Here is a 26,516-nt window from a genome sequence, read left to right on the forward strand (position 1 = left end):
TCCTTACCTTCATGGAGCTTGCATTCTAGCAGGGAGATGGATGACAAAGGAAAAATATGCAAACCAGTCAATAAATTATGCAATACGTTAGACTAAGATAAGTGGGAGAAAATTAGAAGTTGAGCAAGTGAGGAACGTAGAAGTAATGATTCTCCTGTCTTGACCTTTGCCAAAGCTGGGGAGCGGGGGTAGACCAAGAGTTGTGTAAGTGGGGAGAGCTTTGGGGAGTTTAAAGTTCTTAGCTCCCAAGTGTGTCTAAGTACCTAGTCATGAGCAGAGCAATGGCTGGTGTGTCCCAATCACCCTGACTAAGCCGGACAAAGTAGCCAATATGTGCCTCCTCCAGACACCTCAGAAGCCTGTGTATATCCGTTATGACCTTACTCACCTCAGCAAGGCATTCTGGAAATTTCCAGGGTCCTGCTCCTTGCTGCCTTCCCTTCTTTTCTTATTCCTCCCTCCCTCCCTCCCTTCCTTCCTTCCTTTTGTTTTAAAAAACAGTATTTGCTCTTTTTATTTCCTGACTGCCAATGTAATGCATAAGTATTGCAGAAAAGAGAGGAAGTACCGGTAAGGAAAGGTAAGAAAATGAAAATCACATACAATTCCTCCACCGACAGAACTCTTGTTCATATTTTAGATTCTGTTTTTCCAGTCTTTTATCTGTTGGATATTTTCTTCCTTAAAATTAGAATCCATGAGATTTTGCACTCAATTTCAGTGTGTGGGTCCCCCCCCCCCCAACCACCAACCAACACGGAGAAAAAAATCCCTGACACCAGCTGTGTGTCCTACAATGCAACTAATTCCTGCACTGCTCTGCCTGGAGATAGTGTCAGATCCCACAGGTTAAGGACTCGGCCCCACAAGGCACTTTCTGCATCTGATGCCAATTACAAGTCCAAGTTGCTATCTATGCTTGACTTTGGCTATAAGTCAAAGGTTCCTATGACTCCCTCCTTGGGTTCCATTAATTTGCTGAGTCACAGAACTCAGAAAACTGGTTTATTCACTATACCACCAGTTCATTACAAAGGTTATTAGGCATATGAATCAAGAGCCAGATGAAGAGATCCATGGGGTGAGGTCCTGAGCAAAGGCGCTTCTGTCCTGGAGTTGGGGGTCCTGCACAGTGGCCATGAAAGCTTTCTGGTTCACCAGCTTGGAAACTTGCAGCATCCCGTCCCGTGGTTTTTTAAGGAGGCTTTGTTACGTAGCCGTGATTGATGAAACCAGGGGCATTGGCCATTCAACCCCCAGCCCCATCTTGCTCCCCAGAGGTCAGGGAGGCAGAACTGAAAGTTCACTGGGTGGTTCATGTGGCAACCAGCCCCTAGCCTTAAGTGTGGTCAAAAGTCACCTTATTAACATAATAAAGGTATCTTTATTGTTTCCTTCACAGAGTAAATTCCATGTGTTTTAGGGAGCCTGTGGCCGAAATGGAGTGGGGGCCGAATATATATTTATTATAAATCACAAGATCACATCACACAATACAGATAGTTTGGATGCCTGCTTTGTTCATTTATAAATCTAGCAGGAACATTCTATGTCATTAGATATCACAGCTGGACTTGTAATGGTTGTATTACATTGAGTCTTGGATTATAATCTATTTACCCCATCTCTTATTTGGGGTCATTAAGTTTCTTGATGTTTTTGATAGTACAGATACACTCTGATGAATATCCTGCAGCTAAATCTTTATGCACGCCCATGAATATTTTGGGGTAAGTTTGAAGAAATGTCATGAATATGCACCTTCTGTTTACATTTCCCTCCAGAAATGTTCCAGCGACACTCCTTCCATTGATATATGAAAACCTCCACTTCCCAGATCTTTGGCAGTGCTTGTGTTATTAAAAAATGCTTTTTTGGGGCACCTGGGGGCTCGGTGGGTTAAGCCTCTGCTTTCCGCTCAGGTCATGGTCTCAGGGTCTTGGGATCAAGCCCTACATCAGGCCCTCTGCTTAGCGGGGAGCCTGCTTCCCCCCTCTCTCTGCCTGCCTCTCTACCTACTTGTGATCTCTCTTTCTCTGTCAAATAAATAAATGAAATCTTTAAAAAAAATGCTTTTTGGCTATTGGGTAGGTGAAACAATAGTAATTATCATTATAATTATGTGTAATTTTGCTATTTATTCCAAATTTATTTGAACTCTAGCGACCTTGAACTCTTTTCCCTTTCTTGACATTTGATTTTCTTCTTTTAAGACTGTTAGGCTCCTTGCTCTGGTGATCAGGGGAAAGTTCCCTTAGGATGGAAATTAAGGAGTCATTACTGGGGAACTCTGATTCTGCCACTTGCCAGCAGAGTGACTCAGTGACCTCATTTACAAACTGGGGGCAGTGATACCTGCATTCTGATACCTTGAGATCCAGAAATGTTCCTTATAGTGTCCTTAGAAATATCATGCACTACATAGTATAGATCTTTCTGGCTGTGTGACCTTGGGTAGTTCTCTAACCTCTCGGTACCTTAGTAAAAATCGGGATAATTATAGATTCTATGTTACGGGGCTTGCCATGGGAGGATTAAGTAAGTTAGTACATAAAGATTACTTAAAACAATGCTGGCATGCTGGGAGGTTCATAAACCTTACCAGGTTTTTTTTTTTTAAGATTATTTATTAATTTGATAGAGATCACAAGTAGGCAGAGAGGCAGGCAGAGAGAGAGGGGAAGCAGGCTCCCTGCCGAGCAGAGAGCCCAATGTGGGGCTTGATCCCAGGACCCCGGGATCATGACCCAAGCCGAAGGCAGAGGCCTTAACCCACTGAGCCACCCAGGCGCCCCAACCTAACCAGTTTTAATCTGTGTTGGGTCTTTAAGGTCTGTTATTGGGAAAACCAATAGTGTTTGCCTGGGATGGGTAGATTCTTAGCATGTCAGGACTATATGACCCTTATAAAAATCACTTCCCTCACACTGACCTGGCAGATTCAAGCCAAAGCAGGCAAGGAATTCACCCAAGGTCACCCAGAAGATTAGCGAGTGTGACAGGACTAGAACACAGTTCTCCTGATACTGCCCAACAAAATATTTCATCCCTGACCTTTTGGAGGGCCTAAATGTCTGTCGTTTGAGTGACTTCCCAGGGATTATGGAAGTCTGCCATGGACTAGGACATGCTGACCTGGTGGCGGACATGTTTGCCTGGAACAGAGAGCTGGCATGTATCCAGGGCATGCAGGAGATAGCCCTTGCCCAGGCGGTCAGCTTATGGGTGGTCTCCTCTCCTTGACCCAGGGCATCTCAAAGGCTCTGGGAAGGGGACAGGTACCAAGCCTTCTTACTATCTAGACACAACCGTGGGAGACCTTAGTGAGCCTCAGGGTTCCCCCTCCTCAGACCCCACCCACGCACCTAAAGAGCTTCCTAACCATCCCAGTATCTCCAGCGTGGTAGGAACAACTCTATTTCTCAGCCTGAGCCTGCCAGTCCGAGGTCCAGCTCGCCGCAGGAGGCATCTTGCTCAGCTCTGAGCCGAACTCAGAACGTCTTCTTTGCCCCCCTCCCCAGGTGCTCCCAGGATGCAATGGGGGGGCAGGTGCTCTCAGAGCTCTTTACCAACAGAAAGGAGAACATTGCTCTCAAGTTTTCTGAAGACTGCCTTTATCTAAATATTTACACTCCCGCTGACTTGACAAAGAAAAGCCGGCTGCCGGTAAGTAGAAAGTTCCAGCACTGCAGGTCTCCTGGTGTAGACTAGAAGGGGGTGAAGGCAGCTTGGGTGGGGCGTCATTTCAGAGACCTCAGTGCTTCCTGTTCCCACCACAGCCAGACCTTAGGACCACAAGAAACGCAAGCTTTCCGTGCCTCAGTTTCCCCTAGGGACAGACCTCCGGGGGAATTTGCTGTACTACTGTATGCCCATTGTAATTTTTCCAAATCATTTCTCGATAAGAGGAGGACCAAAATGATGACTCTTAGAGATAAGCCATCCTTCCTTTACAGGTAGAGAGACTGAGGCCCAGAAAGGGGGAGGTGAGATCACATGGTGGGATTGGCAGGACCAGGGCAGAGGCCTTCTGAATTTCAGACCCGTGCCCTTTGACACAGACTAGGAGGTGAGCCTGTGGGAGGCCTTTCCTCAGCACAGTAAGATGCTTCTCTCACAAGCTCCAGGGTCGCCTGAGAGGTGTTAGGGGCAGAGCCTGGGGCAATCCGTGAAGTTCATTCTTTTGCCTCTGGCCAAATACTTGGGAATTTATTGTAGCTAATTTCCTTCCCTAATTGTCTTTGGCACGACTGATGACCCCATGAGTCAGCATTTCTAGAATAAAGGAAGCCCAGAGATGGGGCAACTTCTAGACTCAAGTTGGGGTTTGGAGATGTCCGGGAAAAGAAGGTGATCCCCAGGGTGGAGAGGTGGGGGGATGTTTGCACCCAGCTATCTCCTGGCAGGATGCCCAGGAGTGGGGGAGGGCATCTGTGAATCTGTGAGCACTCAGTCCTCTGTTCTCACGTTCTTCCGTTACATACTCCCTGCCCCTGTGAGGAGCTGCACTTGGGGGTCAAGGCCAAGGAGGGACCAAAAAAACCACCAAAAAACAAAACAAAACAAAACAAGAACAAAATCCACAAAAAACAAAAAAACCCATCACCAGACACCCTTGGCTTTGGAGGGCCTTACCATCTGGGATGCTTCTTCAGGAAGTCACTGCTGACCAACCCTCATCTCAGCCTTCACTCAGATGACTGCTAACTCGGTCCTTCCACCCAGACGGAGGCAGGGACCAGAGGCGGAGGAGGAACAAGGCGAGAACCTCTCCATATGGACACAGGCTCTGGAACTACAGAGTCTGGGCTTACATCCGGGTTCTGCATTTTACCAGCAGAGGGGCCTGGCTCTGTTTCCAGAACTGGGCTAATCACGCATGAGTACCAGTGATGCGCATCGGGCTTTGTCTCAGTGGCTGGCGAGGGCACAAAGCAAGTACTCCCGAGGCATTAGTTAGAGTCAAAGGGAAGAACTTACTCCTCTCCTAACAGCAGGCCCACTGCACCCTGGCCAAAGGCTGCAGTGGGCTGGGTGCCTCAACGGGTGGACTCCAGAGCCAGACCGCGTGGGTTCAAGTCCTGCTTCCGCGGCTTATTAAGCTGCGTGACCTCAGGCAGGTTTCTTGTCTCTTAACGGGACCGTATTAGTCCCTATGGCATGGAATGCTACTTGGCACAGTTTGTGTCACAAATTCTTTTTTTTTTTTTAATGAATAAAATGATTACAACATAATTATTTCAGCCGCTCTTCCCTCCTGACTACATGAGCTCTTACAATGCCAGAGCCAAGCGTGATGAGTTCCTTTATCTACCCTCCTCCTCGATTCTAAACACTGTCCTTGGCATAGAGTAGGTCCTCAGTTCCTATTAGTGAGATGACTGAAGGAGGTGGCTTTTAGGCTGGGCTTTGGAGGACGGGTGGGATTTGGGGATGCGGAAGAGGCAGAAAGGATGGCATATTCAAAAGCGATCCCACTGGGGGCACGTGTTCTTCTCAAGACGGTCCCTCGGGCAGGCGAGCAGTTCAATTCACCGCATAAGGTATCACTAAGATGAAGCCGAAGCACGGGGCCGTGGCGGCAGAGGAGGCCGGGCTGCGGGATGGGCCCAGGCATGAGGGCGATGGGAGTGTTAGGGAGAAGATGACACTCTTAGCCGTGACTGTTCCCACGATGAAGTTCTGAAGCATGAGCTTCACTGGCACTGGGGCTGGGGACCCAGGCAGGGGCAGCCAGGGTGTCCTGGCTGGAGCAGTGGCCTGGGCCCCAGTTGGGAGGAGCGGGGAGAAGAGCAAATGCCTGTTCTGACTTTGCTGGGGACAGGTCACTTCTGGTAATGGCCTCCTTGAGCCACGGCCAAGAGGTCGGCGACCGAACCAGACAACCTCTTGAGGTCCTGCCGAGTGCTGCTTCCCCTCACCAGTACGGTTGCTTCCTTCCTGTCCAGGTGATGGTGTGGATCCACGGAGGGGGTCTGGTGGTGGGCGGAGCGTCAACCTATGACGGGCTGGCCCTCTCTGCCCATGAAAACGTGGTGGTGGTGGTCATTCAGTACCGCCTGGGCATCTGGGGATTCTTCAGGTAAGATTCTGCACAGTCCTCACTGCACATTGCCCCCTCCCCCCCACCAAAGTGAGGGTGCTAGGTATTCAGCTCTGGCCAGGTCAGCCCTCAAAGGGATCTTTGCCAGGTTCCCTAGGGAAGCACCCAAGTCCTTTCCTCACTGGGCTCTACTTACCTTCTCGATCCCCAGCCACACTGGGCCACTTGCTTCGGAGCTTTTGCAGGTCCTCTTCCCTCTACCTGGAATGCCCATTCTACCTGACGAACTCCTATGCACTCTGCAAGGCCCAACCCAAATGTCACCCCCTCTGAAATGCCCCCGTCTTCTTCAGTTGTGCTGTTCCAGCACATTGCACACCTCTGTGGAGACAGCCTATAGCAGCACTTAGAGGCTTACGCATCCGACGTGGCGGGAAGGGGAGGAAAGAGCATACTCCGGGTAGGAGTTTGGTGCGTTTTCCTGGGTGAAGGAACTGGGTGTCTGGAGCTGAAGACTGTCCACCGGACAGTCCTCCTGGGCACCAGCTGCAGTGCCCCCTGACCCTGAGATGGCTGCTGGGCTGGATTTGGGGAGGGGTGGACTTCTCACAGGAAAGACCCCCTCCCCTTCGGCCCTGGGCTGGAGGAGGATTATCCCAAGCGAGTCCTGACCCAGGGTGTGGTGCCTTCGTGGAGACATCTCTCCTCTCCCACCCGCGGTCCGTCTCTCTGCTCCCCGTTAAGGTCAAAATGCTGTGTGGGTGCTTCCTGTGGCTCCTGCTCCCAGTTTGTCCTCTGCCCAGTGTCCCAACAGCTTTTGGGCCAACCTTGGGAGCAGCCGCACACGATTCCTCGCACGCGATCCTCTAGCCTCTGTGTGCTTCTTTCTCCACCTTCACTGGTTCCCTGGGTGACCTCAGGAGCCACGTTCCAAGCTCCCTATTTCAGCCCCTGCTTCGCCTTTGAAACCCAGATGTACCTCATTAACTACCACCTTGCGCCTGTTGCCACCTCCACTGAACGTCTGAAGGGTACCTCACCCTCCAGGGGGACAGACTTAACCCTTGACTCCCGCTGCTCCTTCCCCCAACTTTCCTACTTTGCCCACAGCGCCTCCTGCCGGCTGCTGGCAGACCCCTCCCACCTGCTTCCAACTGCTCCGGATAGGCTTGTGGTCAGCCTTGAATTCTTTTTCTCACCTTGTCACATCAGGGTCAGCAAATCCTCTTGGTTCCACCTTTAAAATATATTCAGAATCCAACCACTTCTCACCTCCTCCCTTATGCCCCCTAATCAAAGCCTTCTGTGCCTCTCTCCCAGATGATTGTAAAAACCACCTATGTTTATAACCTGCTAATTTGATGCTGGGTCTCATCTAACACAGCAGCCAGAATGACCACCATAAAAGGAATTTTGTCACAGGCCATGAAATGACGTCCCACATTACTAACAATGACATCGAAGTTCTTACTAAGGCCCACAGAGTCCTTTAGCTGCTGTAGTACACTCACTTTTGTCCACTGGACCACAGGACCTTTGCACTGGCTGTTTCTTCAGCCTGGAATCCCTTCTTTGGATATTTGCAAGACTCATGTGCTCATTCATTCAGGTCTCTATTCAAATACTACCACCTCCAAGAGGCCTTTCTTGGTCCTGTGATCTGAAATAGGACCCCAGTCTTTTCCCTTACCGATTTTATTTTTCCTGGAAGTACTTTCACTACCTGATATTAGTTTCTGTATTTATCCATTTGTTTGTAATCTGTAGTGTGAGCCTCTGTATAGTCAGATATTTGGTATGTTTGGTTCTCAGATGTGCTCCTAGCTCTTAGAACAGTGTTTTGCACAAAGTAGGTGCTGAGTAAATAGATGCCAATTGAGTAAATGTAGAACCCTACAACAGAACAATGCCACCAGAATGGAAGACAGAAGAAGACCCTTGTGTCAGGGCTGGTCTTTTTCTAGAAGGCTCACCTAGAGTTCCCTAGCCCCATCTGTGGTCCTGACAGCCCTGCCATGTGGTCTGTGCTCCCACCCCTTCCCCGTTCTTACAGCACAGGGGACGAACACAGCCGAGGAAACTGGGGTCATTTAGACCAGTTGGCTGCACTTCGCTGGGTCCAGGAGAACATTGCCAACTTTGGAGGGAATCCAGGTTCTGTAACCATCTTCGGAGAGTCAGCGGGAGGTGAAAGTGTCTCTGTTCTTGTAAGTGTTCCTGACCCTGATATGGCTGCTGATGGGACCCCTTGGAGCCTTTGGACCAGTTGGCAGCTTGACTTACAAGACCTGGACTCAGGGCTGACCCGGTCTGCACAGCGTCAGTTGGTAGAGAGCTAAGGGCAGAGCTCTCCTTGGCCCCCAGGAAGCTCAGAGCCCAGGCTAGCATCCTAGGGCCTTGAGAATCTCCCGCCACAGCTCCAGCAGTGATACTCCTCCTCTAACATGGTTGAGTGCATGCTCGCTTGCTCACTCGCTCTCTCTCTCCTTCCTACTCGTTTTAACATTAGGACTCGCTTCACTTCTCCTGGCGAGTAGGGTGGGTATAGATTATGAGAAAGAGTTGGACAAAGGGTCATTGTTCAGCTGGAAGCCAGATGTGCAAGTCAAGGGACATCAGCACCAAGAACAGATCGGGGGGACACCTGGGTGGCTCAGTTGGTTAAGCAGCTGCCTTCGGCTCAGGTCATGATCCCAGGGCCCTGGGTTCAAGTTCTACATCGGGCTCCTTGTTCACAGGGAGCCTGCTTCTCTCTCTGCCTCTGCCTGCCACTCTGCCTGCTTGTGCTCTCTCTCTCTGAGAAATAAATAAAATCTTAAAAAAAAAAAAAAGAACAGATCGGGGCCTCCTATGAGGACAGCTGCCTCTGGGACTGAGATGTGGAGCTGGGCTGGGAGGGAGGGACGGGGACGCCTGGGAACAGCAGTGGTGGTGTGAGCACCTGGGGCTCCTGGGGGCCTGGTGTGGGGAGTGGGGCTGGGGGAGCCACTGAGGGCAGCAGAGATGGAAATGAGATGAGGAAGTGCTGGAAGCCAGAAAGCTCCCTCCAGCTCCCTCCAGCTCCCTCACTGTTGAGCAGAGGGTCAGTGCTGTTACTGTTTTTAACGTATGTATTGGTTTCCATGTCCAATACTCAGAGGAAAAAGTTTTTATAGTTTATCAAGTGGAGAAAAAGGAAAAGTGCAGATAAGCCCAAAGACAAAGAGTCCTCCGTAGTCCCATTACCCCAGGAAGCTCACCAGACATTTCGAGAGTTATTTTTCTAGTGTTTTCCCCATGACTCACTGCTGTCTATTTATCCATCTGTCGTCTGTCTACCTGTCTTGAGATTTTTTTAAGAGGATTTTATTTATTTGAGAGAGGGAGAGAGTCAGAGAGAGCTTGACAGCAGGGTGAGGAGCAGAGGGAGAAGCAGACTCCGCGCTGAGTGGGGAGCCCGATGTGGGACTCGATCCCAGGACTCTGGGGTCATGACCTGAGCCGAAGGCAAATGCTTTAATGACTGAGCCCCCCAGGCACCCCACCTGTCTTAAGATTTTTTAAAAAACCTTGCTTAGCATATCCTATAACAGAAACATTTCCCTAAACATTACTCTTCCATTACTATCATTTTGTTGTAGATTCCGTGGTATTCCGTGGTAGAGATCTGCATGGTATTCCACAGTAAAAATGAAAAATCCTTCATTTCCTCAATCTCGTACTATTGGAACCTTGGGTTATTTCCACTTATATTATAAACATTATGAGCATTCTTGGAAATCATCATGCACCTCCGTGATCACTCTTCGTAGGATAAATCCTGAGTAGTGGAAATGGGGAATCAGAACTGTGTCTTTGAAGGGCGGCTGGCAGTTGCCGCCCTGTCTCGAGACCTCTGATTGTCACAGCCGGCACACGAGCCATGCTTCCCGTCTTCCCTCGCTCTGTGCTGCTGGCGCCCTCGAGCTCAGCTTCTCTTGGAGGAGCCGGGCCCCAGCATCAGCCTGGGAATAGGACAAGGCCTGGTGAGGACCTGCCACATTCCCTGGGTACCCGGGTCTCCAGGGGGACGGTCCAGGCCAGAGTTAAGGATGAGGTGATTCTTGAAACCCTTCCCCATGAGCATAAACTCTCTTCCTGTCCACTGTCCTACCAGGTGCTGTCTCCCCTGGCCAAGAACCTCTTCCACCGGGCCATCTCGGAGAGCGGCGTGGCCCTCACAGCTGCCCTGGTTAGGAAAGACATGAAGGAAGTAGCTCAGGTAGGTCTCACGCAGGACCACTGCCACACCCTTGGCTCTGCTGTCCTGAAATCTTCAGGGGCCTTTCTTGCCATGGGATCCGGCAGGCATCCTCAAGGAATCACGGAAGTGAGAGCAGTTGAGTGGAAGGGAAAGGAGACACCTCAGCCAGTCTCCCAGTTTTACCAGAGCTGGGACTTGAACACGTGACTCTGGACTGCCAGCACAGTGCACTGTCCCCTGAGCATTCTTCCCAAAGTGCAGTGGGGGCAGGGTGGTGGGGGGGGGGCAGCAGGCCACACAGTGGGCAGCGGGCTGTCACCATGTCTGGTCTCTCTCAGGGTCTGAGTTCTGGTCAACCCCCTTACAGCATGTGGGCCTGCAGTGGCCCCCCACTTAAGTGCCTCATGGCTGGGGTTGGTTCCGGGAATTCATTCAGTTCATTCATTCATCACATAATTTTGATAAAGCCAGACATCTAGTAGCCTCATGAAGTTTCCATTCCATTGGAGCAGACAAATTAATGATTTCATAATCACACAGATTATAAAATCTCAAGTGACGAGAGCAATAAAGCAGAGATATCTGATATCGTAACCGAATCCAAAAGGAGCACTTAATCTTAATGTGAGCATGAGGTTGTCGTGGAAGACTTCCTGAAAAGAAATGTGCAAACAGGCAGTATGGTTCTGGATTCTGTGCTCTTTTTTTTTTTTTTTTAAAGATTTTATTTATTTATTTGACAGACAGAGATCACAAGTAGGCAGAGAAGCAGGCAGAGAGAGAGAGAGAGGAGGAGGAGGAAGCAGGCTCCCTGCTGAGCAGAGAGCCCGCTGCGGGGCTCGATCCCAAGACCCTGGGATCATGACCTGAGCCGAAGGCAGAGGCTTTAACACACTGAGCCACCCAGGCGCCCCCAGATTTGTGCTCTTAAACCCCACCCCGCTCTCCCTCCCTTTTGTCTCTCAGTTCTGAGATCATTTTGCCCATTTGAACAGAGATACAGTCACAGAGACAGACATTGTTTAACTGGCACGCCTGGGATGTAGGACTCCCACCTGCTGGTCTAGAGTATGTTCTGCTCCCCTCTGCTGCCCTTAGAAGTGAAGGTTGGGGTAGAATTCCTTTTTATTGATGGGGGAAGGGACGTGGCTCTTGAGTTCTGCTCTTGCTTGTGATCTCTACAGCAAATTGCTGTCTTTGCTGGGTGTAAAGCCACCACCTCGGCTGTCCTTGTTCACTGCTTGCGCCAGAAGACAGAAGATGAGCTCTTGGAGACGTCGCTGAAGTTGGTAGGCAAATCCACTCCCGTGACTGCACAAGCCCCCCACCCTGTGCACTTGGGCCCAGCCTCCATTATTTTGGCTGTCCCTTTGCCCTGCCCTAGAAAACTGCCTGGGACAGTGTTTCTGGCCCCCAGGGAACAGTGTCAGCCTCTGGATCTGAATAGGAATTTCTTTTTTTCTTTTTTAGTATGAAGTATCACAAACATTTGCGAAGTTGTGAAACAACACAATGAACAAATAGTATAATAATCTCTCACCTCAACCAAAACTTACTGTTTTCCCATTCTTATTTCCAAATGTATGTTAAAGAAATTAAGCATTACACAGTCCCAGAGGTACCTACTATTCTGAATTTTGAGGATGGGATATTAAGAACAAAGATTCTAAGGAAGATTGTCATAATGTATCTTGCTTAATTTAGAAACTACCTCAGTGATAACCCAGTGGTGGCCCAATTATCTAACTTTTTCTGAGACTCTGCCTCAGTTGTGGTTCTAGAATAACTATACATCACCCCCCAACCAGCCAGTCAGCCATCAATCCGCTCATCATCTTATTATCCATCTGTTCATCCAGCAGTCTATCCAGTTTATCAGTATTCTTTAATCAGTTTAATATCCATCCATCCATAACTTTTATTCAGCCATAACTTCCATTCATTTCCATCACCTGGGTGTCATCCAACCACCATATATTTTCACTCCATCTTTCAACCGTCCAGAATCAGTGATCCATCCATCACCCGGCCGGCTAGTTGTTATTCATCTATCCATTCAGTCCATCCAGTCCATCCACACTCTGTGTATTGACCAACTCCATCCATCACCTAGCCACCCATCCATCCCTCCATCCCTCCATCCATCCATCCAACCACCGAGTCACCCATCCATCCTTCCATCCATCCACCCACCCATACATCCACCCAGTCATCCACCCACCCATCCATCCATCCATCCATCCACCCAGTCACCCATCCACCCACCCATCCATCCACCCACCCATCCACCCACCCACCCATCCATCCACCCAGTCATCCATCCATCCATCCATCCATCCATCCACCCAGTCACCCATCCATCCATCCCTCCTTCCCTCCATCCCTCTATCCACCCATCCATCCATTCTGACATTCATCAGATATAATTTCTGCAGACAAGGAACTATTCAAGGAGGAACGCACTCACAGACTTCGTGGACTAAGGGTGGTGGGAGTATAGAGAGAGGAAATTCCCATAATACTCAGCAGGGGTGCTTCCTAGAGGAGGTGACATTTGAGGACTGATGGATGGCTATGACAGTGTGTCATCACAAGGACACCCAGAGAATACAGCAGGAAGGCCCAATGGGAACTTTTCCTTCTATGGGGGGAGGGTGTGACTGTGAGCTCAGACATATCCTGGGCCCCTGGATACTCTGTCGGGGCCCTCGGCTCCTGGAGAGACTCCTGGACCCCTGAGCCAGGCCTCTGGCACTAGCCTCTGCTCTGTTTCCTGGTTGGATTCCAACGTGGACTTGGGCTTGGATCTTATTTTCTCAGGCTCAAATAAGGTGAGCAGTGCATGCAAAGAATGAAAACACAACCACGTCTGATTCTTGGAAAGAGGCAGGTTTATTTCAGCAATTCTCCATTGGCTTAAGAGGACCAGCTTAGAAGAGTTGGTGATATTGAGGAAAGCCAGAGGACTTAGGGCCATAACCCCTAACAAGGAGTACCTGACTGGTCCCTGGATGCAGACTTGCCAGACCTAGTAGCTACAGTGCAACGTTACAATCAGTGTACTCTTCTGCCGATGTATAACAGAACCGTGGGATTGGGTGAATTTCAGTGATCTTGTGTAAGTCAGGACTTACTGATGCAGGATGAGGAAACTCATCTCAAAGTACCTTGAGTGGAAAAAGAAATGTAACAAAATCTTTAGGTAACTAACTGAAAACAAAACTGTGGTTCAGGAGAACATGGTTTTAGGTATGGCTGGATCCAGGTGCACATATGATATCATTAAGAATGTATCTGCTCCATCCCTCGGCTTTTCTTTTTTTTTTTTTTTTTACTCTCAGTATTGGCTTCGCTCTTAGGCTTACCCTCCTAGGGAGGGTAAAGTCAGTGAGAGCATCTAGACTTACCTCCTATCTGTTTAGACACTGTTCACAATAATTCCAGCAAAAATTTTGGGGTCAAGTCTATTGGATTCATGTGGGTGTACGCCAATACCTGAACTAAATCCCTGTGGTCAGGGAGATGGGGCACCACAGGTCACATATAGATGCCTGGATTTGTGAGTGAGACTGGGGGAAAGGGAGGTGCCCCAAAGGATGACTAGCGTCGCCCAGGGGGACAAGAAGGGGAAACGGATGGAGGGCAGCACGGGCAGGAACAGCAGACAGACGGCTTCTCCAGCACCCCCGCCCCCATCCCACACCTCCACCTGTGCCCCTGCCCAGGGGAGCCAGTATCCTGCCCACTTCCTCTTGGCCCAGCCAGGGTGGCACCGAGAGGGAGAACCTGACACCTTTGACACTCTGCTCACAAAGACTGGCTTTTGTCCCTGGAAACCTTCTCACATACACCCTCTCCCTTTGTCTTCACAGAAATTTTTCGCCCTTGATATGTTTGGAGACCCCAGAGAGGTAAGGACATTGGGTTTCTTGATTACAGGTTTTAAGTCTTGACATGTTTAAGCTCCAGTTAAATATGAATGAAAAAAATCTTCTGTTGGGGCTCATGGTGACTGCTTGTGTTTACTATACTGAGGCCCAGAGAGGGCTGGCCACTTGCTGGGATAACACAGCCAGGGCGACCAGATGTGAGACTGGAATGGGTTCTCTTGACTCCCAGCCCAGGGCTTCCAGTTATCAACTCTGTGTCCCTTGGGTCCAGCCTACCCCCTACTTCTTGTTTACATTTCCCACTCCCAAAAAAGTCCCTCAGGAAAGGACTGGACTAGAAACTCCCACTATGGGGTGGTGGTGATAGCTGATGAGGAGTTTCTTCAGGAACCTTCCCTGAAGAGCCTAGGACTTTCCCAGGAGACTGCAGGGTTGACGAGCTGTGCAAGGTACATGATTTGGAGGGTCTTCTGGAAAGGGCCGAGAATCTCAGTCCTGAGGACACCACCCCCCCAGCCACACCCTGAACCCCAGGAGCCTCCCTGTCTCCTTCCTCCTCCCCTCGTGCCTTCCAGCACCTTGACAGATTCTGAGACGTTATCTCTGCCATACCTCACAGTTCTGTGCTCTCTGCTCTGTTCTGGGGATACTGGCACCTACCTTAAAGGGCGTCGTGACGATTCACTGAGATTCATTCAGGAAAGATTTCACTAGCACCTACTGTGTGGGGACCTGATTCAGGAGCTGAGGAAATAGCAATAAAATAGGCAAAACAAAGACAACGCCCTGCCCTCTTGGAGTGAAAGGAGGGTACAGTAACAGACAAGATACGTCGTGTGTCTGGTGATGGTCCTCGCTGCGGAGAAAGAGAAAGGAATGGGGGGGATAGGGTTTGCGGTGGTTTGGATTTGCATAGTGGGATCAGGAAATGGCTCAACAAGTAGGTGACGCTGGGACCAAGTTCTGGAGGTGGGGAGGAAGGCAGCTGTCAGGAAAACTGGAGGAAGAGTGTTCCAGGTAGAGGGAACAGCAGTTGCAAATGTCCTGTGGCAGGAGGTCATTGTGGCTGGTGTGGAGGGAGTTGGGGGAGGGAACAGGCTTGGGACCAAAAAGGAAAGAGAGGTATGGGTGGTCCCTTTAAAGGACTCAGAGTTTGATTTCAAGTGAGATGGGGAGTCTTGGGAGGGTTTTGAACAGAGTGGGGAGTTGACCGTGGGTTTAGAAAAGGGTTTTTGATTGCTGCGTGAGATTGAAGGTAGGGAAACATAGGGTAGCCCCAGGGAGACCAACCGCGAGGCCCCTGAGCTGCCGCAGATGGGCCGTGGCAGCCTCTGCTGGACGCATAGCAGGGGGGATGGTGAGACGGGGCCAGAATCTGGGTAATTTTGAAGTCATGGCTGAGGGAGTTTGCTAATGGACAGGATGAGGGGCGGAAGAGAAAGGGGAGGATGAAGCATGCCCCCGGGGTTTTGATTTCAGCCTGGTGGTGCCTGAGGCCCCCCCCAAGGCAGCCCCTCTCGAGCACTGTGGAAGACAGCTGTGGTGTTGCTCTGCGTCTCACGAGTGCCAGTCAGCCCCACTGGGTCAGCTCGGGGCCCATGGTCGCGCTCCTGCAGTTGGACTCTCTTCCACCTCCCTTCTCCTCCCCACCCTTGCCGCACGATGCTGCCAGACTGACCCTTGTAAACATAGGTCGGGGCACATCACCTCCTCGAAAGGCTGGTCTTCCTTACAAGACCAGTGCCCTCGCCCCCATGGAGTCATTCCTTCAGAGCCCAGCCGCGCAGTTGCTGTGTGCCGGGCACCGTGCGGAAAATGTCCTGCACAGCCTGATCCCCGTAGGCCATGCCCAGACAGGAGGAAGCTTCGGGCCCCTGTCCGTCCGAGTCGGTTTCACTTGACAGAGCTTCTCCTGTGGCCACCAGAAATGGCCCGTCATTCATTGGCCCTTGCAGAGCAAATGTAGGTCCCTGGAACCACAGGGGCTCAAATCCTGGGGGTCGTAGGGTTCTTCTACCTGCCATCTGGTGGTGGGAAATAAGGCCCATGGTGTGTGGAGCTGGAAACAAGGCTCGTGGAGTTGGCGTCTACATGAGGGCTCAGCAGCACTGCCCGCGGGTTCTATCTGATGTGCACAGGGCGACCTCTGGGGCCCAGATACTGGGCTGAGCATTCTCTGAGGGTCCAGGCTGTTCATCCCCATAACAGCCCACCTTACGGATGATGAAACTGAAGCATGAACAGGTGACATAATTGTCCCAAGTTACCAGCTAGTCGGTGGCAGAGCCAGGATTCAAGTCCAGACAGTGTGACTCCCAAACCTATGCTCTTAATAACCACGCACCTGGCCCAGAATGCAGTTTAACCACACCCAGAGCCCATGTCCCAGACGCTGTCGCGGGAGTCAGGTGCCACTGACTCTGGCCCCATGTGAGTAATTTTCATCAAAGGTAACACAAAAAATGAGGACTTTTTCAGTGTAAGGCGAGCCTATCCCTGGTGCTTTTATTCATGACTGATGGGGAGCTCACTACCTCCTTGATGCAAACTGCTAATCAGTAGCAGCTTATGTTTAAAGATTTTATTTATTTATCTATTTATCTTAGAGATAGAAAGAGAGAGAGCAAGGACGGGGGAGGAGCAGAGGGAGAAGGACAAGTGGATTCCATGCTGACTGTGGAGCCTGACCTTGGGGCTCAATCCCAGGACCTAATTGGCTTGAGCTGAAATCGAGAGTCAGACGCTTAACCCGATGAGCCACCCAGGTGCGCCCAGTAGCAGCTTCTGTTTAAATAGAGACCCCTAAATAGAGTCAATCCTTATTGATGGTGAATTCCATACTGATGAGTTCATCGGCTCTCTTAAATGTGTGTGTAACCCCAAAATCAATGCTTATGGCATTTTTGCCATCATTCAGGGGCACGAAGGGAGTGACAAAAAGCTTGAGTGACTATGCGTAGGCTCTTGATCGAGATCAAACACGGCTACCCTCTGTTGTCTCCCGCCTCATACTGTTAACTCGTGTCCTTTTCACAGTCTACGTAGGGCCCCATTTTCCGCGCTTTTACGCTTTCTCTTGATGGTTTCACTGTTGAAGATGGCCCGTGGGCACAGCACTGAGGTGCTATTCCCTGCAACGAGGCTGTGGTATGCCTCGTGGAGAAAAGTCATGTGTTAGATGAGCCTTATTCAGGGTGGCTCACAGGGCCGTGGGCCGTGAGCTCAGTGGTAATGGATCGGTGAGGCCGCCATGCAGGAAAAGGAAGGGGCAACTTGCCAGCCTGAGGCCGCTCGGGCAAGGGCTGGAGTAACACCTAGTGTGTGCGGAGGCTGCGGGAGATCGGCTGCACTTGGGGTTTGTGAGATGACAGCGGGATCACGGATAACACGGTCGCGAGGCTGAAGGTTAAGGAAGCTCCAGGCACGTTACCCAGGGCCCAGGAAAATGGTGAGCCCTTCTCAGCTGGTGTCTTATGAATAAACACTGCACAGAATTCATTGTTTGTGAGCAATGCATGTTACATCGGGTGCCTTTAAACACGCATAAAACAGGATTGACAAAAACGTGACCAGATGCTTGCAGGAACCTGATGTTGTACGTCCCCCAGGAGCCGTGGCTCAGCACCCGCTAGTTCAGAGTTCACGGCGGCTTTTATAGAAATGAACTAGCACGGACACCAGAGATGACTGTAGATACAGAGATCATATAGGCAAACGTGTACTTCAAATTGAGATATAGAAATATGTACATATATATTTTATGTTTTTACATTAAAATCATATAAAATGTATATGTTTACATTTCAATACAAAAATAAATACATATAATTATATATTTTATATATTTAAAAATTTAATACATTTCTATTTAATTTAATATATACTTATATGTATATAAATATATGGAAATAGGGGCACCTGGGTAGCTCAGTCAGTTAAGTATTTGCCTTTGGCTCGAGTCATGATCCAGGGTCCTGGGATCGAGCCCCGCATCAGGCTCCTTGCTCCGTGGGGAGTCTGCTTCTCTCTCTCCCTTTGCTGCTCCCCCTGCTTGTGTGCTCTTTCTGTCAAATAAATAAATAAAATCTTTAAAAATATATACATATGAAAATATGTATATATGTATACTTTTTTTTTTTTTTAAGAGAGGGAGCACACAAGGAAGGAGGTGGTAGGGAGGGGCAGAAGGAGAGGGAGAGAGAGAGAATCTTAAGCAAGCTCCATGCCCAGTGCAGAGACCAATACGGGGCTTGATCTCACCACCCTGAGATCATGACCTGAGCTGAAATCAGGAGTCCAATACCCAATGGACTGAGCCACCCAGACACCCCTGTGTATTTCAGTTTGAGTGAGTTTTGTCCCCATCACCTTACTGCTGCTAGTTCCTGAGTCAGCGTTCTCCCTCTGGGGTCATGTGCACTTGACCCCCCTTGTTCGGGAGCTAGAGTTCTGTGGCCACCGCCCATGGCCATGCAGGTCTGGGGTGTTGGCTTCCAGCTCAGACTGTGGAGAAGGGGACATGGGTGTGGTCCCTAGAGGGGAAGCCCAGACACTATGATGCCCTCCTCCCCAGAGCCATCCCTTCCTGCCCACGGTCGTTGATGGCGTGCTGCTGCCAAAGATGCCTGAAGAGATTCTGGCTGAAAAGAAATTCAACTTTGTCCCCTACATCATCGGAATCAACAAGCATGAGTTTGGCTGGCTTCTTCCAATGGTGAGAATGTGGGGTCCCCTCCATTCTTCTCCCGTGCCCGTTGTGTCACCCCCTCTTCTCTGCTTGCAGGGCTTCTCCTTCTCCAGAGCTCCCCCTGAATCCAGAGCAGCTGTCCCCTTCACACGACTTGACATTTCCAAGGGGAGCTTCTCTAAGATGGCCCAAGTGTCACCTGGGGACCCCTGTCCTCACACTCTCTATTGTCTTCCAATCTAAGAACCCTGACATGTGGGTGCCAGGAGGGCCTGCGGGCATGATCGCCGGGCAGACACATTTCTGTCTCTGTGACAGGGGGTGGTGGGACAGGGTGCGACACGGTGACCCCGGAGTCAGGCCCCCCTGCTCCCACAGAACCCAGGAGAGGAAGGAGGCTTCCTGGCTGAATGTCTGCATTTCAAGGAGTGGCTCTCAGGTCCTGGAGGAAACGGTTTGGGTGGTAGATTACATCTCAGAGAGGGAGAAGGATTAGGGATTACATGCTCTCTAAGGTAGGGGGCTCGGGGACCTATCAAGCTATTGCCAGGATTTGGCCAGAACAAACAATAAATTCCCCTGGTCCCAGGCGCTTTCTCAGGCAAGCATTTTAAAGGGCACTGGGACATCCTCCCCATCCATCCTAGGGACAAGGCCTTACGCTTCCGGCAGCCAAGCTATCGTTTGGTCAAGTCCCTTAATGTGGAGGCTTGGGTGGGGTGTTTCGTCACGGTCCTGCCGTTCTCACTTCACGGAATTGCAGAGGTCACTGACGGACCAAAGCTATAATGGCAGGATCTGGGCCTTCCTGGGACATCTGAGACAGGCAGGAGTATCTGTCGGGTCTGTGTCCTTTGCCCTCTGCTTCAACACTAGCCAGGCTTAAACCTTTCCTGGGTGTCGCCTTGTCCAGGGTGGGGATTCTTGCCTGATACACACACACACACACACACACACACACACACACTGCAAAGGCCTGCTGGGACAGCTTCTCTTTATATGGACTGTATCCTTTTGCACAGCTTGAGTTTCTGGTTAAAATAAGCCATTTGTTTCATTGATTTTGCCCAATCAAGGACCCATGCTTGTCTAAGTCATGACAAAGTGACCTTCAGCCTGCGTCGGTCTGGTTGGTTGGTTGGTTGGTGCCTTCTGCTAGTTGTTGATGCATCACAAGTGTGTCACTGTTGTTCTAACAGATGATGGGTTACCCACTCTCCGAGGGAAAGCTGGACCAGAAGACGGCTGCATCACTCTTGTGGAGGTCCTACCCCGTCGCTGTAAGAGGCCAGGGAACCACAGGAACTGGCTGAAACCCTAAGAGGGACAGAGACCGGCCCCAAATTGCTGTGCAACTAAATGGCAGGGTGAAGCCCAGAGATGGAGGGTTCTGGCCCCACTTTTCTGCCCTTCCCCCCTCAACACACAGTGCGGGTGTTTGCATAGGGCTGGAGAGAGTCACCATTCTCACAAGCCACCCCAGGCTCTAGAAGCTGCATCATTCCCAGGGGGGAAGAGGGGAAGGGGGTCTCCTTTACTTCTGCTCCATTTCAGAGCGTCCCTGAGGAGCTGACTCCACTGGCCACTGAGAAGTATTTAGGAGGGACGGACGACCCTGCCAAAAAGAAGGACCTGTTCTTGGACATGTTAGCAGATTTGGTATTTGGTGTCCCATCTGTGACTGTGGCCCGTCACCACAGAGGTGAGTCCCAGAGGTTGGACGGAAGAGAGACACTGACCCCACCAGCTTCTCTGTTTGTCCTGCCCACTTCTCAGCATAGACAGAGACGTGGAAGCCACCAAGGGTCAGGCTTCCAGGACCGATCCCATATGGCCTGGGATAGGGGCACCGTCTCACTTTGGGTCCACCAGAAGGCAACTCTGAGAGGAGGACTTGAATGCGAATAGCTTGTTAGGGAGGGGATCCCAGAACACACCAGTAGAGCAGCGGAGAAGTGGCACAGAAAGGAGAAGGAAGCCACTGGAGCTGCATAGGAAGCGGGTAGGCACTGTGGACACCCGGAGCCGGTCATGTCATGTCCCCCCGGTCATGTCTCAGGGTGATTCTGTGGGACTGGTAAGGGAGCTGGGGTATTTAGCCTCCCACTCCTGGGAGTCATGGGCTGAAGCCTGTTCCCAAGAGGCTGTTAATTTCCAGGAGCTCTGACTTGCCACACACACGGGCAGAATGGTCACTTGGTGGCCAAAGCCTTCAGACAAAGAGCTCCGGATGCCAGAGGTGGAAGTCCGGCCGGTGCGCCCAGAAGCTGGGGAAGGCGATGAGGGACCAGCGGCATCTACCACAGGGGCTCCTCCCCCGATGTTACTGTGGTCTGTGAGGCCAGAGGGCAAGGCCTAGAAGATACGTCTTGGAAGATTTCCAAGATCAGAGCTGGGGCAAACCAGTGTGTTAGCTAGTGGAGCTGGGGGTAGACGGAAGCCAAGCATAAAATCGGGCTGGTCCAAGACCGAAAAAACCCAAAAGCAAAACCAAAAAACAAAAAACAAAAGAAGCGAGCAGTGGGAGGTGTGGAGGCAGGTGTTCTAGAGACTGTCCATTCTACTGATGGCTTCTGTCCATCCTGGTGTGTGGTGGGTCTACCACAGGACCGTCCAACATCGATCCCAGGTGGTGCAGGTGGAGTATGAGGTCAAGGATGGATAAAGCTCATCTAGAGAAGGCGCACCCCTTCTGAGTGTCTGTCTGAGGTCCTCACAGGACCCCTCCTTCACCTGGTCTACAGGCCAGGAAATGGTTCTTGGTACAGACGTCTCTTCTCTAACTGTGCTGGGAAGGTTTTAAAGTTCAGGACTTTCTAGGCATGAGAAAAAGCAGCTGAGCTGACCTGTTCTGTTCCCAAGCCCTCAGTTTAGTGAGTACAGGTGCTCCTTCCTCCCCTCAAGGGTCTGGATGAAACTCGTCAGCCAGGGGCCACCGGGGGTCAGATTTGCTCTTTCATAAACTGGGTCTTGCCTCTGGATACGTGTCTGATTCGTGGTATCTTACTCTGCTTTGTCTGCTGGTCCCAGCCATACTTGGACTTGTGTTTTTTTAATCAGAATCTAGTATCCTGTGACTTTGAATTCCGAGCCTTTTCCCAGGACGCACAGATTTTACTGAAGGCAGTCTTCATTCTGATTTGTCCCGCTCGCTTTTTGAAAGAACTTCTCTGAACATAAAGTTAATACCCTGCACTGGCATATCATGTGGAAACCTGTGAAGACGGGATTCGATACTACTCTGAATTCCTCCACCAAGAAACAGCTGCTCTAAATTTTTTTTAAGATTTTATTTATTTATTTGACAGACAGAGATCACAAGTAGGCAGAGAGGCAGGCAGAGAGAGAGAGAGAGGGAAGCAGGTTCCCCGCTGAGCAGAGAGCCTGATGCGTGACTCAATCCCAGGACCCTGAGATCATGACCTGAGCCGAAGGCAGCGGCTTAACCCACTGAGCCACCCAGGCATCCCTGCTCTAAATTTTTGATATATTTTTTGAATAATCTTTCCATGTCTAACATATAACTTAGATATTAATGTTATATCATGTGTTCAATAATCACGTGTTCAGTATATCAATAGTGTTCATAAACGCTATATTGTAAGCCTTTGTTCAAGGTCTGCGAAAAGTCCTCATGCTTAGCCTTATGTGCATAAATCTTCAGTCAGGTCTCTAAAAGTTTTCTGAGGATTGGTTGCTGGAAGTGAAATTCCCAGGCAGGGCCCTAAGAGCATTTTAAAATTCCTGATACATGTTGTGAAATTTCTTTCCACTGTATGAGTAGGATTTCTTAATTGTCTCACTTAGGAAACTCGGATTTAAAAGTAAGATAATGCTGCCAATGTCATAAGCTTTTCCTTGCCAAAAAAAAAAAAAAGGAAGAAAGAAAGACAGACCATCCCCATGTTTGCAATGGTGTACTTAGATAACTAACTCTGTCCTCTCTGCCTCTCCTATTTTCCTGTTATCCTAACCTGTGCCCCTACTTTCCTTTGGACACTTGTGCTTGTAGGAATTTTATACACCTCTGTGGTTTTAGGCAGAAAGCTAAAAAAAGGGTGGGGGGGGGAAAGGAGAATTATTTTTTGTGCAATGCACTGCCCAAAGAAGTTCTCTCCTTTGCAAAAGGTCTTAAGGGGCAAAGCGACAGCCCCTTCTCTCGGTGGGTTCTGCTTGACCTTGAAGCAGCTGCTAACAGGTAGATTTCAGGCCCATTGACGGTTGCTTCTTCCAGAAAGGAGCTCTTGCTAAACCAAGGACACACTGACGAGGGTGAGAGAGATAACTCAATAAATTACTCTACGTCCTCATGTGGGGATGGCGTATATGGTTAAGTCATTTTTGGACAAATATTTAATGATACGTAGAAATGATTATTGTCTATTTCATAATGACATCTACAACATCATCCCATTTTTATATCCATAGAAGGGATATATGCTAGAACACGCACACATGTGTCTTCGAGTGGTGGCATCGTAAGTGATCTTTTTGTTCATCTGTTGTTTCTGCACTTCCCAAGTTTGTTCTTGAACGCAAGGAGGGAAAAGCTGTACGACGTCTCCTCCAGCTCCACCAGGGGCCCGGCCGTTTCCCCCATCAGAGTCAGTCCATTGTGGGTGTTAGGGTCCGTGCGTAGAGCTGAGCTCCCCGGGGTGGCGGCTCCCAACCCAGCCCTGAAAGAGTGGGTGAAACGACTCTGGGTGAAGCCGTCTTCAGGAAAGCTGACCCCTTCTGGGGGCTCAGAGGGAGGATTCCGAGAGCGGGGACCGGGAAAGCTAGAGCAGATATCGGAACTGTCAGATACTTAAACGCAACCTCAGATTCATGTCACTCTTCCTTAGAACTTAGGTGAGGTAAACACCGCAAACTGTCCAAACTGGGCAGGATAGAAGGCCCCTGTTGGGCCGCAGAGGGCCCGCGAAGGAATCAGACCCCGGCTGTCTACAGTGGAATGCGGCGGAGTCAGTGGGACGTGCACAGATGTCGTGTGTAGATGGCAGCATCTGTATGGATTGACCCCAGGCCCCTGCAGCGATGGTCCTTCTGAATGAGTCTACACCCCCGGGTCCAACAGCCGCTCATTCGACCTGTGCTCACTGAGTCACTCAATACCTGGCTCAAAACCACTTTCGCCTCCACCGACGGTGTGTCTTCAAGTGAATATGGACCTTTCCTGAAGCTCCGGGGGTTTTCTGCAGGTCCACACGGGGTCCAGCGCACAGCCAGCCCTGACACTGGGCAATTGCTATTAATGTTGCTGGTGTTTGTACCCCATACCCAGGTGGCCCTCCTGGTCCCTGAGCGCTCAGGGCTCCTGGAGACCTTGGCACTACCCAGGTGGGTGTCTGGTAAAATGACCTGCGCGTGACTCCATCTCTCCCCAGATGCCGGAGCCCCCACCTACATGTACGAGTTCCAGTATCATCCAAGCTTCTCGTCAGACATGAAACCCAAGACGGTGGTAGGGGACCACGGGGATGAACTCTTCTCCGTCTTCGGGGCCCCATTTTTGAAAGGTAATGGTCCTTTGGTGACTACAGACTTATAGTTAGGAGATCCGGGTTTGAGCCTCAGTTTGGGGTGGCCTTGGGCAGGTTCCCCTTTCTCTCTAGTTCTTACCCCAATACACCAGAGTTGGGCTGAGCTCCAAAGACTGCCAACCTTTCTCTGGCTCCCACACACATGATGGAGAAGGTGTAGCCATGTGTCCCCATTGGTAGTGTCTCTGAGAATTGGGACCTGGCTGTCTGTAAGACACCTGGTGGGTCATCTGCAGGGCCAGAATGCCACCACTCACTGCCCACTCACCAGAGCGTATCAGAATGTGAGTGAGAACAAGGTCAGAATGGCTGGTGACCTTGAATCAGGGCTAAGGTACGTCTGTGTGTCTGTCCATTCAACTGTGTATCTACCTGAAACTCATGTCTCTAAACTTAATACATTTAATAATGCAATACTTTAGAGACGACCTCTTGCCAATATCCTCAGTGTCCTAACTAACAGTGACAGATGACATACATGCGACCCACCTCAGGGCTGTTTGTGATACGCCAGCGCCTCCGGGCGTTAACTACTTGGGTTATTTTTCAGATTCTGTGCAAGTGTGGGTGGGTGAAGGAGACCGAGCAAAGACCCCAGGGAGCACAGTCCTGAGGTGGGGTTGCTGTGGAGGCCGCCCTGGGTGTGGCACTGGGCCCGCGACAGCTGGGGGAACAGGATATATAGGCATCATTGACAAAGGTGGCCAGCTGACAGACTGACCACAGCCCTCCCCTGCATCCGCTATCAGGATCCCCGAGGCTTAATTGCACACAAATTACCCACATCTTCTTGCCATGTGGGTTTTGATGCAGTAGGCCTGGGGTAAGGACTCAGATTCTGAATTTCCCACAAGCTGTCCAGGGCTGTTGACCGTGGCCTTTATTTCTTCCTCTGCACAGGTGGTGCCTCAGAAGAGGAGATCGGGCTCAGCAAGATGGTGATGAAATACTGGGCCAACTTCGCCCGGACTGGGTGAGCTGGGTGCCAAAGATGGAGCAAGGCTGGGGGAGGGCCGGGCGTGTTGGCGGGGACAGGTAGCTCCCAGCCCTATGACCCTGACAACGAGAGTTCTCTGAGAGTGGACAGGCTGCCTAGGATTTGGTGCGCCCCCTGCCTCTGGGGGTGAATGAGCCTTCTGGGAGAAATGAAACCAAGAGGTCTTGCAAATCTCACAGTGTTGTTGGGGGACCCCACGGTAGCTTTGGGTAATTCCCACTTGATTCTGTTCCCAGGAACCCCAATGGGAAGGGGCTGCCCTCTTGGCCAGCTTACGACCAGGAGGAAGGATACCTGCAGATTGGAGTCACCACTCAGCCAGCCCAGAAGCTGAAGGACGAGGAAGTGGATTTCTGGACTGAGCTCCTGGCCAAGGGGGCGGCGGAAACGCCACCTCGCACAGAACACGTGGAGCTGTGAATGGGAGGCCCGGCTGGCCTGGGGCCCGGGGAGCCCGGACCCGGGTATTCTATAGAAGGTGTTAATGAGCCAAAGAGGAATCTTACTGTGGAGGTTAGGGATTGTCTGGTGGAGGAGGGGAGAGGTCGGGGAGGGGGATCTGTGGCTTCCATCTGGGGAATAAATTCTTTCGGAGACCAAGTCAGTGTCGGTGTCTTGGGCTCGGTGGGCGCCATTGTCTGGAAGCCGCCTCTGGTAGGGACGGCCCTGGGAGCTGCCGAGGGGAACTCCGCCTCTGGTCCTCAACAGCTTCCAACAACCGGATGCAGGCGGCCAGAGTGCCCTGTCCCTCCCCTCCACGCGGAACTACCTGTAGGGAGGGAAGGGGCATCGTCTGTGTGTGCACTGGAGGTGGCCGCGAGGGGAGGTGGTGCCGCGCCCCTGGGGCGCTGTGATGTGGCCCTTACGGACTCTTCCCCGGGCCCAGAGCTTTTCTTCAAAGTACACAGCAGCCTGCTGGGTCCTTCCCCGAGGCCGTTCCTTCCAAGCAACTTGACTGGGTCCTTTCTGTAGCCTGGGCATCAGGATTTTTTTTTAAACTCCCTATGTTTAGCTGGTGTGTAGCCAGCATTGAGAACCACCGATCTGGTCCATGCATTCCTGAAGGTGGGGACCTTTTCTATAGGTCTCTAGGACTCTGGGGCCCTGCACAGTGTGTGCACTGAATACGGACGG

General features: G+C 50.8%; 1 protein-coding gene across 1 annotated transcript in view; it reads left to right on the plus strand.

Annotated features, from left to right (window-relative positions):
• The window catches only part of CES1 (carboxylesterase 1), a 29,940-nt gene extending 3,958 nt beyond the window's left edge, over nt 1–25,982 (plus strand). The window contains exons 3-14 of the mRNA XM_080829661.1: nt 3,522–3,666; nt 5,949–6,082; nt 8,097–8,250; nt 10,179–10,283; nt 11,450–11,554; nt 14,138–14,176; nt 18,729–18,869; nt 20,042–20,122; nt 20,397–20,544; nt 24,230–24,361; nt 25,286–25,358; nt 25,619–25,982. Coding sequence (XP_080685787.1) covers nt 3,522–3,666; nt 5,949–6,082; nt 8,097–8,250; nt 10,179–10,283; nt 11,450–11,554; nt 14,138–14,176; nt 18,729–18,869; nt 20,042–20,122; nt 20,397–20,544; nt 24,230–24,361; nt 25,286–25,358; nt 25,619–25,802 — 1,441 coding nt within the window. The 3' untranslated portion in view covers nt 25,803–25,982. The remainder of the gene's footprint in view (nt 1–3,521; nt 3,667–5,948; nt 6,083–8,096; nt 8,251–10,178; nt 10,284–11,449; nt 11,555–14,137; nt 14,177–18,728; nt 18,870–20,041; nt 20,123–20,396; nt 20,545–24,229; nt 24,362–25,285; nt 25,359–25,618) is intronic.
• The last annotated feature ends 534 nt before the right edge of the window (nt 25,983–26,516 follow it).

The sequence above is a fragment of the Martes martes genome, assembly GCF_963455335.1.
Source record: "Martes martes genome assembly, chromosome: 17".
NCBI classification, from domain to species: Eukaryota; Metazoa; Chordata; class Mammalia; order Carnivora; family Mustelidae; genus Martes; species Martes martes.